General features: G+C 52.2%; 1 protein-coding gene and 4 non-coding genes across 5 annotated transcripts; all 5 read left to right on the top strand.

Moving 5' to 3' along the window:
- Nucleotides 1–1,548: 1,548 nt before the first annotated feature.
- Nucleotides 1,549–1,630, top strand: TRNAS-GCU. The gene has a single exon. It is a non-coding gene; the product is annotated as a tRNA-Ser (tRNA).
- Nucleotides 1,631–6,085: 4,455 nt separating this feature from the next.
- LOC103807592 (beta-keratin-related protein-like) lies at nt 6,086–6,382 on the top strand. Its single transcript, XM_009080325.1, has one exon. The coding sequence runs from the start codon at nt 6,086–6,088 to the stop codon at nt 6,380–6,382; it is 297 nt and encodes a 98-aa protein (XP_009078573.1).
- A 5,194-nt stretch (nt 6,383–11,576) lies between these two features.
- On the top strand, nt 11,577–11,648 carry TRNAP-CGG. Its single transcript has one exon. It is a non-coding gene; the product is annotated as a tRNA-Pro (tRNA).
- Nucleotides 11,649–11,809: 161 nt separating this feature from the next.
- TRNAA-UGC lies at nt 11,810–11,881 on the top strand. Its single transcript has one exon. It is a non-coding gene; the product is annotated as a tRNA-Ala (tRNA).
- A 564-nt stretch (nt 11,882–12,445) lies between these two features.
- TRNAA-CGC lies at nt 12,446–12,517 on the top strand. The gene has a single exon. It is a non-coding gene; the product is annotated as a tRNA-Ala (tRNA).
- The last annotated feature ends 129 nt before the right edge of the window (nt 12,518–12,646 follow it).

Below are 12,646 nucleotides of genomic sequence, written 5' to 3'. Positions count from 1 at the left end.
TCCAGAAAAACCTTGGGGCTACCTGCAGGTGTGGCTGACCTGGGATTGCCTCCTGGATCCTGCAGCCAGCGAGGAGATGCCTGCAGCAGTTTCCCTCCCTGCCCTGCCCAGGTGCTGCAGCATTTGAAGGCACCTTCCCAAGGTGCCTTCACCTCGAGGTGAATATCAGTGCTGGGGGCAGCAGCCAGGTGGGGGGAGGGTGGTGAGTCCCCAAAAGAAGGATTTTTCCAAGAGTTAAGCCTGGGACCTCTCACCCCTTAAGCAAGAATCATACCCCTAAACCAACAATCCAGGATATGCAGTTGTCCCCATACCCCCTCCCTGTGCTTCTGCTCCCCACAACCCCATGGTCCCCTGCCCTGCCTGCCCTGCTAGCTCTCTGTGAGGGCCTTGTTTGGGTTGACCTTGTGGTCTTATGGATGAGCTGGTGAGCTGGGCTGGTACGTGGGGTCCTGGAGGGCTCCAAGGTGCTGGGGGAAGCAGCCAGAGAGAGAGGCAGTCACATCTGGGCAGTGCAGGGAGAGCAGCTGGCATGGCTCTGCCAGGGGAAGGTGAAGGAACAGCATGGATCTGGGAACCCTGCTGGTACTGCTAGGAGATGTGTTGGGCTCCCTGTGCCAGTGGCTTGAGATGGCACTAGGGGTGCTTCCAGCAGCAGAGAGAAATGACTTTTCCAGCTGGGGCAGCAGTGCAAGATAGAAATGAGTTTTGCCCCGAATCTGGAGCAGCAGCGTGGGTCGTGGTGGGAGAGGGGAGGTGCTACGGCTCAGTTGGTCAAAGCGTCTGCCTAGTAAACAGGGGATCCTGGTTTTGACTCCCAGTGGTGTCTGGGCCTTGTGGCTGCTTTTCCTCCCTGTCCCAAAGTGGGGACTCTGACCTGCCCTGAGCAGTGGAGGGCCCTACCCCTCTGTCCCAGGTGACCCTGCTCTGAGGTTAAGAAGTTTCCTTCTGCTTCCACTTCTTTGGAACTGCATGGTGGAGAGATGACCCACTCTGTTTCCAGAACCCTGGGGATTTGGGAAATAATGAGGCATTGGAATGGGCTGCCCAAGGAGGTGTTGGATTCACCGTCCCTGGAGGTTTTGAAGATGAGACTGGATGTGGCACTTAGTGCCATGGTCTAGTAATCACGGTAGGGTTGGACTTGGTGATCATGGAGATCTTTTCCAATCTGGTTGATTCTCTAATTCTATGAAAAGAGGTATATTTGATGCTGGCTGGACCCCCACAATCTTCCCTATTTCTTTGTACAACTGGTGTTGAATCATGTTGGAAAACCCTCTGAACAGGTTGGGAGTGGGTGGGTGATGGAGAAGCCTAAGGCACAAACTTTTTGGCAAAATAAATGCCCCGTTGCCCTTTGCCACCCTCTGAACACAGAAGGGAACAAGGAGAGAGGCAAATGAATTGCAAACACTTGCTTGCCTTCCTGCCCTGCTGTGACAGGGACTGCTGGCCCAGCCTAGAGGACACTGAGGAGCCACGCGCAGTTTTGTGTTGGAGGTCAGAAAAAGGGAAAAAATGTGCCCAAAATGAGTGGTCACAGGGGACGAGGTGGCCGAGTGGTTAAGGCGATGGACTGCTAATCCATTGTGCTCTGCACGCGTGGGTTCGAATCCCACCCTCGTCGGGTCCCCTTACCTGCAGAGAGTAGAGGATTGTGGTGCAGCCTGAGAACTCGTGTTTTGCTCTGCCCTCCACTTGCGGACCTCTCCTGCCATCCCCATTGCCTTTTCTCCAGGTGGGAAACCACTGAACTGTGGACAGGGAAGGTGCCCAGCATCCATGGGCATCTTTGTCGTACCAACGGGAGCCAAAAGCTAAAAGCTACTGTGGATGTATTGCTGTGCCCTAGAGGTTCTTGTTCTGGGGATGGAGTAGCTGCCATGTGTTGGCATCTCCCTTCTGTGGCTGCAGCAGAGCTCACAGTGGAGATTCCTGGAGAGAGGAGAGGGTGAGCTATGCCAAGGTGAAAGAGGTAAAACCACCTCTGTAACCCCAACGATCTTGCAGGGAGGGAAGCCTGTGCCTTAACGTGGCTGGGAAATGTCTTGTGCCAGCCTTACCTGCACCTTCCCTACCCACTACTCCTTCTTTCTATTGATGAGGATACATGGAGCAATGCTGTGGCTTTGAGGGAAGGTGAGGATGCTCAGGCTTAGCTGCCCACACTTTTTTGACCTTCCTTTTGGCCACATTTCTTTCCCAGGACATGGGTAGATGCCTATGGGGACCAGTGGGGAACTGCTCCCGTCCATCAGCTTCTCCTGAGCTGGATACCATGATCAGGCTTCTGGGAAACATCAGTCCCATCCCATTCCACTGCTGTGAGATGCTGCAGTGCTTGGCCAGCTCTGCCACTCCATGAAAGAGGAATGTCCCTGCCTGGACAGCCAGGTACCCTGTGAGGGATATGTGGAAGACTTTCTGGGGAAAAGGCATGGGTTTGGGTGTAGCCCCTGGAGAAACATCAATTTGCAGCTGGAGATGGTTAAATGGGATGGGGTGGTGGGTGCAAGGCTGCACATGGTATGGGAGCTGCTGTCACAGGATGGGACCTGGCGACTTGCAGGGCAGAGGTAAGCTGGTAGAGAAGCCAAACTGACTCCCTTGGGACACACTTCAACCCTGCCCTGGCACATGTATGTCCCTGCCCTGGTGAGCAGTGATGAGTCCTCCTGGGGGATGTGCCAGCCTTAGTGACACTGTGGAGCATCAGCCCACCTGGGGAGCCAGCAATTACAGGGAATGCATGGTGGCAGGGAACTGGATCATCTGCAGCCCCAGGACAGCGCCTGGCAGCTGGAGCCTGGCTCTCTCCAGTGGCACTGGCTAGGCTCTGCTCTTCCAGCTGCACACAGCAGCCCTGGAGCACCTCGAGTCTGCCCTGACAAGGACACAGGCAGCCAGGGTGCTCTGTGGCTGGGCCTGTCTGCACCAGGATGCTGCCTCCTGGCACTGCGGTGTCCCACTCATCCATCAGCTGCCTGTGAGTGGTCCCCACATGTCCTGCTGCCAAGAGGCAAGCCCTGGGTGAGTGCACTGGGTGCAGGTGTTCCTTGGTGATGGGATACAGTGGGTCTGTTGCTGCTCCCAACATGTGTCCTTGGCTTTAGCTTTCAGGAGAAATTCTGGGACAGGGGCAAGCTCCTGCCCTCCAGCTGATCTCAGAAACCTCCAGCCCTTGGATAGATGGAAATCAAAATGCAGAGTGGGGAAATTGGAGTTGCAAAGTGCTGCTGGGGCTGGTGATGGGAAGGGAAACACATGTGTTATTGGTCCTGGGCCATGTTTCTCCTCACACTCTTCTCTGCAGGTAGACGCAGGGCCGAGGTGGCCACACATCCTGGATCCATGCAGAAATTAAGAAAGTGGGTCTAACATGTTTGGTTTGGTGACATTTTCTCAGGGTAGAGGTTCCTCCAAAGACAGCCACATCTCAAGCAGAAAGTGCTCATTCCCTGAAACAAATAGGGGTTAGAAAATCTAGTCTCCCAAATATCTACTCATTCCCCTATGGTTTTCCTTTGTTTTAATTTTGTTCATCACACAAATCTGATTATTTTAACTTCCTGGCATGTGCCTTTTTTCCCCCATCCCCTTCTCCAGAGCAAGGACAAATCTGCTTATATTCAGCAACATTCCTTCTCAAAGTGTCCTGTTGCATTTATCCCAAACATTGCTGCATCCCTGGATATTATTCTAGGACATGAGACATGATAGTCCAATGTGAGCAGAACCTCAAGTACTTCAACTGGATTGCAAAACTGAAACACAGAGAGATGAGAAGAAATCAAGAGATGGGAGGTGATTAGTGAAGGGAAGGAAACCCTGACTGGCAGAAGAAGGGTTTAATTCTCAGGCTGCGGGTCCAAAGTGAACTTGTGCCAAGGATTTTTTATTCAAGAGTGATTCAAAAAGCAGCTAGGTAAAGCTTTAAATGAAGCCTCATCTTTTCCTGCTCACAAAATCACTAGTTAGGAGGTTGTGTTACACCCACAGCCTCCTGTCTTGCTCCAGGAGCTGCCAGGTTGCTTCTCTCTGAAGATGTGACCACTGCACCTCAGAAAAGCCAATTTCCTTTTCCCCCTTCCAGAATGATGTTAAAAAAATAGCTGGGTTTGAACCTAGAGCCTCTGAAAAGCTTTTTTGCCCTGGCAGGCAGAGCAGAGAGGAGTCACCAGGGACCATTCAGTGTGATCAGCCATGGCCAAATCACCCCAAGAACTAACATGACCCCCAAGCCCCTACAAAGCACAGCTTGAACAGGATGCTGACAGCTCCACACAAGCATATTACATGTACCCCAGTATTGCTAGGGTTTATTCCAGGACAGAAGAAGTTTGTGCCTTCATCTGGGCTCTGCTGGTGTGAAATGAAAAGCCTTTTTCAAACTTTCCTTGCCCCTAGAGCTCGATGGCTCACCCCCCAGCTTGGGACCATGTCAGCAACTCTCCCCATTGCGTAGATGATTCATGTTGAAGTGCAGGTTGGGATGTTTGGGACTGTTGAGCAGCTAACAAGCTTCCAGCAGAGCAATCCGGGGTCACACCTCAGCCTGTAATTAACCATGTCTTGATGATGTTGCTCCTTCCTGAGGAGGCATAGCTGTGACCTTCTGGCTCACTGCTGCCAGGGCTGGGCAGGATAGAAGGGCTCTTGGAAGTCAGTTCCCTGCAGAAAATTAGTCAGGCTAGGTGTGTGTCACCTTTTGGGGGTAGACTTCAGTGCTCATGGTCACTCTGTGCCTTCCAAGCAGGATTCATACCCCTGGTGTGAAGAATAATGGCAAAAAATGCAAACCCTCTAAGTGGATCCAAAAATGCAATGATTTGCTCATCCTGAACTAGCTCAGATCTCCATGTCTGCATGGGTCACCACCAGCACCCTCTCCCCTGCAGCTCCCCAGTCTTCCTGCTGTCAGAGGGACCACTCCAAATGGATGTCCCTTATGTTCAGTTTATATCCCCAGTCTCACCTCAAGTGCACTGGGGAGCTGAATTTGTTGTGCTGGAAGGGGAAGGTGGGGATGCACTTGCCCTCAGTTCTGCTAAACACACTCCTGCCTGGTAGCATAAAGACCTAAAATGTCCTTTGGCCTTAGGAGGGAAGGTAATTAATGCCTTTAACCCGAATCATTTCAATCTTACTCAGTATTAAATGGAAGCAAAACATGATAGATGAAAGAGGGAACTGTTTAATGAACCGGGGGAGCTTTCCAGAAGAAAACTGCTGGTTGTTGGAGAGTTTCAGGTGGATGGTGCTTATCCAATGCCCCGGGGGCCAGGCCACCCTATAAAACTGTGGGGACAGTGTCTGGCCCCACCACCTGCTGCCAGCTGCCATTGCTGCCACCTCCATCTGGGTAAGTCAAGGCAGGCTTCATCCCCTTCCCATGGAGCTATTGCCTGGTCCCCCGCAGGATTTCAGGGCTTGTTACCTGTTCCCTTCCCTGAGGACACCGGGGAAGGTTGTACTTCTGCCTTGAAGTGTGGAGTGCAAGGGGTTGCGGGACGCAGGGCTTGCAGAGTCTGCAGCCATGGAGCCGGTTGTATCCTGCATGGTTTTCCTTAATGAAGGGGAAAAAGTTTAGGATAGGACAAGCCCAGGTTGCAGGGATCAATATGTCCCTGTTTATGGAGGGGCATCATACCCCTTATGTTTTGGGATGGGATAGCTCAGGTCACATTGTATTGGTTTAAGAGGGTATGGCTGCAGCTAGCTGCACCTTGGTGAGCACCTTGCTTGCTGAAGGCTTGCTACCAGCTTGGAGCAGGAGCAGGTCTGCTCTCTGTTCTCAGCACCTGGTGTGTCCAGCTTCCCCAAACCTGCAGCTCAAAGGGAACACCTTGCATTGTCCCGAGCAGGCTGTGGGGTGAGGGAGTGGGGAAGCCAGCTCCTGCCCATTTGGAGAGCCTTCCATTGGTGTTTCTAAGCCATCCAAACTCACCCTCTAGCTCGCTCTCCCACCCCTCTTATTAGGGGAGCCACTCCCATTATTATTGGGGCTCAGCAGGGCCAGAGCAGCCTCTGCCTTGCAGTTATGCCCTGGCTCTGGCTTTCAGGTGTACATCCTCTCTGAGCAATGTCCTGCTACGACCTGTGCCTGCCCTCCTCCTGCGGCCCCCGGCCACTGGCCACCAGCTGCAGTCAGCCCTGCTTCCGCCGCTGCGGGGACTCCACTGCGGTCATCCAGCCCCCCACTGTCATGGTCACCCTGCCCGGGCCCATCCTCAGCTCCTACGTGCAGAACACGACCGTGGGATCCACAGCGTCGGCAGCAGTCGGGAGCTACCTCCGGTGCTGCGGGATCCCCGTGGCCCCTGCTGGTCCCCTGGGGCTGGGGAAGGTGGGACTGCTATGCCTGGGTACTGGGCTGTAGACGTGGCCCCGGCTGTCACCTCCTTCTGCTGATGCCAGCAGCGTGGGAAGGACAAATGAAGCACAGGACCAAGACCGGGGAAGAGGATTAAGGTGATGTCCCTGGGTTTTCCAGCTGTGGAGAGCATCCGCAGTCACCCCAGGAGGAAGGAAGCCATGCGAGCTTGTTGCTCCAGCCCATACCTCTGTATACCTTTCTCTTACTAAGTCTTACTCTATATTTTCTTGCTCTACACAGCATTTGCTGCTGGCTGGTCATAAATGCTTCTAGCAGGCTGTAGACAGCAGATGGTAATCATGGGGTGGTGGGGCAGAGGAACACCTTGCAGGGATCAGTGTGTCCTGGAGTGGGGTTTATCCTTTTCTTTATTGAGCACTGGAAATGCATTCCTCATACTCTGAACTGGTTTATTCTCTTTCTGTTTCTCATTAAAGTCATGCTATATCATAGTCTGAGTCTTCTGGTGTTTCCTGTTCTGGAACCTAGAGGGGCGACCTGCTCTGAAGGCAACTTGTTGCTCACAGGGAGGTTTGTTTCTGTATGACATGGGGGTTTCTGCTGCCCAGCTCTTCACTGTGCTGGCATAAGTGTGTGGTTTGCTGTGACCAGCCCGAAGGCAACTTTCTCAGTCTGGAAATCTCTCCAGGTTGCTGCCCCACAGCAAGCACCTGCTTAGGGAAGAATTTCCACAGGAGCACACTTATTGCTTGCTCCCTCAAGGAGGTGGAAATGCAAAGGTTTGACATTTCAAAATGGCATTTGCCCTGCATTTTGCAGCTATTTCTTGGGGGCTGAGCTAAGGAGGATGGATGTGGGGTCAAGAGAAAAAAGTAGAACTGGGTTTCTTAGGAGGTGCTCCTTTGGATTGGCATCCTATGCTGAGTGAGGTGAGTCAGCTTACCCAATGTTTATGGATGACTATGAAGAGTGAAAAAACTCCTAAGATATACTAGGGTAAAGTCAGACCTCAAGGATTAGGCTCTTCATTCTTGCTCTTTGCCACAGAATGCCCACCTTGGATGCAGGTGCACTTTGTCCATAGTAGCATTCCCGGCCCCATCGGAGAAAGTTAGGTGCCTGCCATGTCAAACGCAGTGCAGGGTCATCATTCAGGTTCCCTCTGGACATAAAATTGATGATCTTAAGGAATTTTTTTCAATTTAAATGATTCAATGATACAGAAGCCCAAATTTTCAGAGCTGTGGATGAACACTGATGGATCAGAGGTGGCATAGGGAGAGGCATCCTAAGACTTCTCAGAGACACCAAGCACTATGGACATTCCCACCTGTGGTAATGCCATAAGGAAAGACATATAAAAGTATTCATAAGGACATGAAGAAGAAACTATAATTTCCTTGTGTGCTTCAGCTACAGAGGCAAGGGCAACAGCTGGACAGGGAGCATTGTTGTGTTGATGAGTGGAGAGACATGCAAGTTCTGTGCCTGGGAGCTGGTCAGTTTGAGGGCGACAAGGCTCAACCTATTCCTAACCCAGCACAATAAGCCCCATGCTGAGATCTTCCCAAAGGCTGCAACCCCAGGCTTTAGCTGAGAATTGGAAAACAGCTGTTTTATGGACAGAGAATGCAGGTGCCTCTGAAAGATGATGTCAAGTGTTGAGTCAAACCTCTAATTTTTGAGATGCCATGTATCAGCAGGCAGAACCTTTTCAGCTGTTGGAAGGAGGAATAGGAGTGTTTGCATAAAGATTATGAGTGTTTATAATGTGTTTATAATGAGGGTTTATGCTTGAAAGCATGTTGGTCTTCAAAAGTCTTTGACCAAGCTTGGCTGGTTTTATTGCTCAGGAGATCTTCACAGAAGTGCTCCTAATTTGGAGAAAATTTATGTGGCAGTTGCTCAGCAGTCAGAGCACCGGGAGAAGGGAGGTGTGGTTTCCTCTTCCAAGGACTGCTCAGATAGTTTTAGCCCAGATCTGGAAATTGTCTGCCGAGGTAGGATGCAAAACACTGAGAAAAAATAAAATAAATGAGAAAAAGCATTGGAGTTGCAGCAGTAGATTTTTTTTTTTAGGAAGTTGTAGGTCTCTGGGGCTTGTGCAACTGCCTTTCACCAGCCTCCTGCATGGGACAGTCCAGGATGGAGCAGGTGGAGAGACTAATGACATTTTTATGTAGCTTTGCACTGAATGACTCAACTGGTGAGGTTATACAGATTTCTTTTTTTTTCCTGAAAATCCAGTGTCTGGAAAATCCACACAGGTCCTTGATTTGACTTGAAAATTGTGATGCCTTAGTGCAGACAGCCAGGGAAGTGAGGACCTCAGTGCCTGCAGTACTCCCTGTCCTGAGGGACCAGGGACTGTCTCCCACTGGCGCCTTGACTCCAGCTGGGAGCCAGGGATCTTTGGCTCCCAGCTCAAGAGCTGTCCTGAATTCACTCCACCACATATTCCCCCCTAGTCAACACTTGCCCAGGGCAGGACCCCACAGACCTGCTGATCAGGCCCTAAAATACAGGTTCCTGCAGAGGCAGGACAGCCAAAGGTCTTAGTGAGAAACAGAGCTACATACTGAGACTGGAATGAAAAGCAATCCTCAACAGGTGGAAGGCTGCACATGAGGGAAATAGTTGGGTCCTGGGATTTGGTCCCAGCATTGCCTACTTATGGCTTTCAAGAGCAGCAGAAGCAGAAGCAGTTCTGACAACAGCCTGGAGCATAGCCCAGGTGCAACCCTCTGGCCATGCCTGTTGACTTTCATGACTCCTGCTCACCTCCCAGCTTTCCTCAGCTGCTTCATGACATCAGAAGAAACCTTCTCCCTGCAGCCACTGAGCATTCTCCTGCTCCTGGAGGATGAGTTCCTTCCCACTCCAGGGATGGATGAGGTGGAAAGGAGAGGGAAAGTTATGATTTGACAAGGAACAAGTGGAGAAGCATAGAGAGTTGCTATGGAAAAGGGAAGATTAGTGTGAAGAGCAAATGAGTGCAACCATCCACAGTGGAGACTTTGTCCTGGGAGATTTAAGTTAGATATCAGGAAAAGGTTCTTTCCCAGGAGGGTGTTTTGAGCACTGGAACAGCGCCCCAGGGCAGTGGTCACAGCCTGTCAGAGCTCAAGGAGCATTTGGACAACACTCTCAGGCATATGGTGGGATTATTGGGGTTCTCCTGTGCCAAGCCAGAAGCTGGATTTTGATGATCCTTATGGGTCCCTTCCAACTCAGGTTATTCTATGACTATGGAAACCCTAGGCAGTATGGTGCAGGTAATAGTGATGGAAGGATTGGTGGTGGCTGAAATGTTGATGGGTCAACCCATTACATCAATCTGTGACTTCTTTGCACATCCAGAAGAGAAGACAAAAATGGTGTCTTACAGCAGTGGGAGAGGATGAAGAGACAGATCTACCACCTGTGCCTTTGCTGGGTTGCACAGGCTGTGTCTCAGACCGGCATCTAGGCAACACCAGAAAGGTTAGGTGGCATCAACAGGCAGCTTCTCTCATCCTGCTGCTGGGGACTACTGGACAGAGCATCTGGTGACACATGTGCTGGAGCCAGCCAGGTGAGAGACAGAGCCACGGATGCTGGGAACCTGCAGGCATGGCAGGCGGAGACAGACCTGTGTGTCCCATCCCTGGAAAAGTTCAAGGCCAGGTTGGATAGGGCTTGGAGCAACCTGTTCTAGTTGAAGGTGTCCCTGCCCATGGCAGTGGGATTCGAATGAGGTGGGCCTGTAGTTCCCTTCCAACCCAAACCACTCTCTGATACCAGTGAAAAATCACCTTCCTTGCCCACCAGTCTTGCAATGCAATTTTCCACCAAAGCAGAGAGGATTCCTGCTCTTCAGTTTAGGAAGGGGAGAGAAAGTGGTTCAATGGCCAGGACAACAGGGAGGAGAGGGCACCACTGAGGACATCCCACCCCAGGCACCCATGGACAGAGTTCAGGGCAAAGGCTTTTTGCTGTTTTTGGGGGTGCCCTCCTTGCCATGCCTAGGGAGCCAGACAGGCGATGGCTCCAGCAAGGGCTCCAGATCTTCCCCAGGGCTGGAAATCCCATAAAGCAGGAAAATAATAGGACACCCATGCCTATGAGTCACAGGGGAAGAAGCAGGCAAATCAAAAGGCGCTGCCATCCCAGACTGGCCCTCCTGGTCCTCTCTGTGGGAATGGTGCTCACAAGGCTTGCACCCCAGCAAGCCCACAGTCCTGTTGGCTCCACCAGCACCATGCCTCACCCTGAGCCCAAATCATTACCAGATATCACTCCCAGCCATCCTATACCCTTTTCTCTGAGCTCCTCTTGCTGTGGAGAGCAGCCCTTGGGGAGAGACAGGGATGGGCACAATGAAAGTAGAGACCAAATCCCAATGGTTTACGGGGTCCTGAGAGCAGATTTGAGGTTTAACCTCTAGAATTGTTCAGTTTGACAATCCAGTGCTGCTAACTCATGTTTGCTGAGATGTGCCTGCACATTTCCTGGAGAGGAGAAGGGTGATGTTGCTGCACGAGGTGGCTCCTGCCAGCACTGGGTGCATGTGGCTGAAGGAGCTGAGAGTCTATTGAGCATTATGTGACCTGGAAATCACTTCTCACCCACCCCTCCACACCTCTGCAGTGTGCAGGGCAGGGGAGTGGAGCAAGGCAGTAGCTGAGCCATCCTCCTAGTTCCTCTCAGTCTGTTCAGAGGGTTTGGATGGAGGGAATCCCTGCTCTGGCACAGTGGTATGATGCAATCAGCATTGGAGACTTGCCGCTGTCCAAAAATCGGCTCTTTGCCCTGTTCTCCCTGTGTGGATGGGGGGTCCCCACCAGCTGGGGCTCGCACAGCAGGTTATCTTCCCACCCTGGCACAGGTATAGGCAAACCAACCATCACGAACCGTGTCCTGAAAAATTCCCCGTGCCCTGCCCTGGAGCTGTCCACCTAGTCCTGCCCCCCCATGCCCCCCCGGCTCACTCTCATGGCTGACAGCTCCTGGGGGCTGGGAAAAAAGAATGAATGGAGGAATTTGGTGGTAATCCAGCACTCACAGCTCATATCCCTTGTCCCAGAGCCACACGGGGATCTGTGGGGCAGTGGAGAGAGAGGTCATTAGCTCTGAGACCATGTGGAATGCGTCTCTGAGGAATGGTGATGGTGGATGGGGTACCCAGGAACCTTCGCCCTGTGCCCAGCACCATTCAGAATTCATAGGGTGAGGATAGGGATAGTAGACGTGTTCTGGCTCGTTGGTCTAGGGGTATGATTCTCGCTTCGGGTGCGAGAGGTCCCGGGTTCAACTCCCGGACGAGCCCTCTTTTTGGCTCCCACCTGTCCCTGACCCCCATGGGGCTGTGCCATGGATTGCAGCACTGGCGCCAAGCACAGTGGGATTGGTCCCCTGTTCTGGCTAGGCACATTGCTGGCGGCAGGATGGACCCTCAAAGACCAGGAGAGAGAGGTACTGCTGCTGTAGGGGGATGTAGCTCAGCGGGAGAGCGCTTGCTTTGCATGCAAGAGGCCCTGGGATCAACCCCCAGCATCTCCATGCCCTTTTGTCTCCCCAGACCTCTCCCTGATGGCTGCGGGACTTGGCAGAGCACCCTAGAAAAGCACTGGGGCTGCCTCCCGGCATGGCTGGCTTCAACATACGTCCTCTAGGCTTTGGGTGTGCTGGGGGAAAACCACAGCCTCAGCTGTACCCCTAAATCCAAAATGTGGGGGATATATAGGGCCTGGGAGTGCAAACCGGGTACAGCACCCCAGCTTGGTGTTGTAGGGATAGGTTTCTCACTTTTGGTTGTGAGAGATTCTGAGTTCAACTCCTGAATAAGTACTCCTTTGGATGCAACCCCTCCTTTGGATAAAGCCCCTGCTTTGGAGACAAACCCTCTTTGGGACAACAAAGTCCCCCCTTACTTTGGGGACTGCATCCCTGCTGCTCTCTGCTGACCAGTGCAGGAAGATTAGCCCTCTCATCCCTCGTCTCAACGCAAACAGCATCCCGTGGAGTGGCCAAAGGATTTATATTCCAGCAGGTATTTTTAGCAAGCATGGACACTACCCCTGTGGTGCCAGGGACCATGTGCCCTCTCCGTGTATAACACAGGCAGGGGATGTAGCTCAGTGGGAGAGCGCTTGCTTCGCATGTAAGAGGCCCTGGGTTCAACCCCCAGCATCTCCAGCTAATTCCTTTTTTTTCTTCACGCGGCATCGATGATAAACTCCACTTTTACATTTGTAAGGCTTTCCCAAAGGAGATTCTCTGCACCACGGCAGTGCTGCCCAGCTGGGGGGCCACGATGCCACCACA

Source organism: Acanthisitta chloris, unplaced genomic scaffold (genome assembly GCF_000695815.1).
Source record: "Acanthisitta chloris isolate BGI_N310 unplaced genomic scaffold, ASM69581v1 scaffold22488, whole genome shotgun sequence".
In the NCBI taxonomy this organism is placed as follows: domain Eukaryota; kingdom Metazoa; phylum Chordata; class Aves; order Passeriformes; family Acanthisittidae; genus Acanthisitta; species Acanthisitta chloris.
Note: the sequence above shows the minus strand (reverse complement) of the source record. Positions and strands in the feature narration are given on the sequence as shown.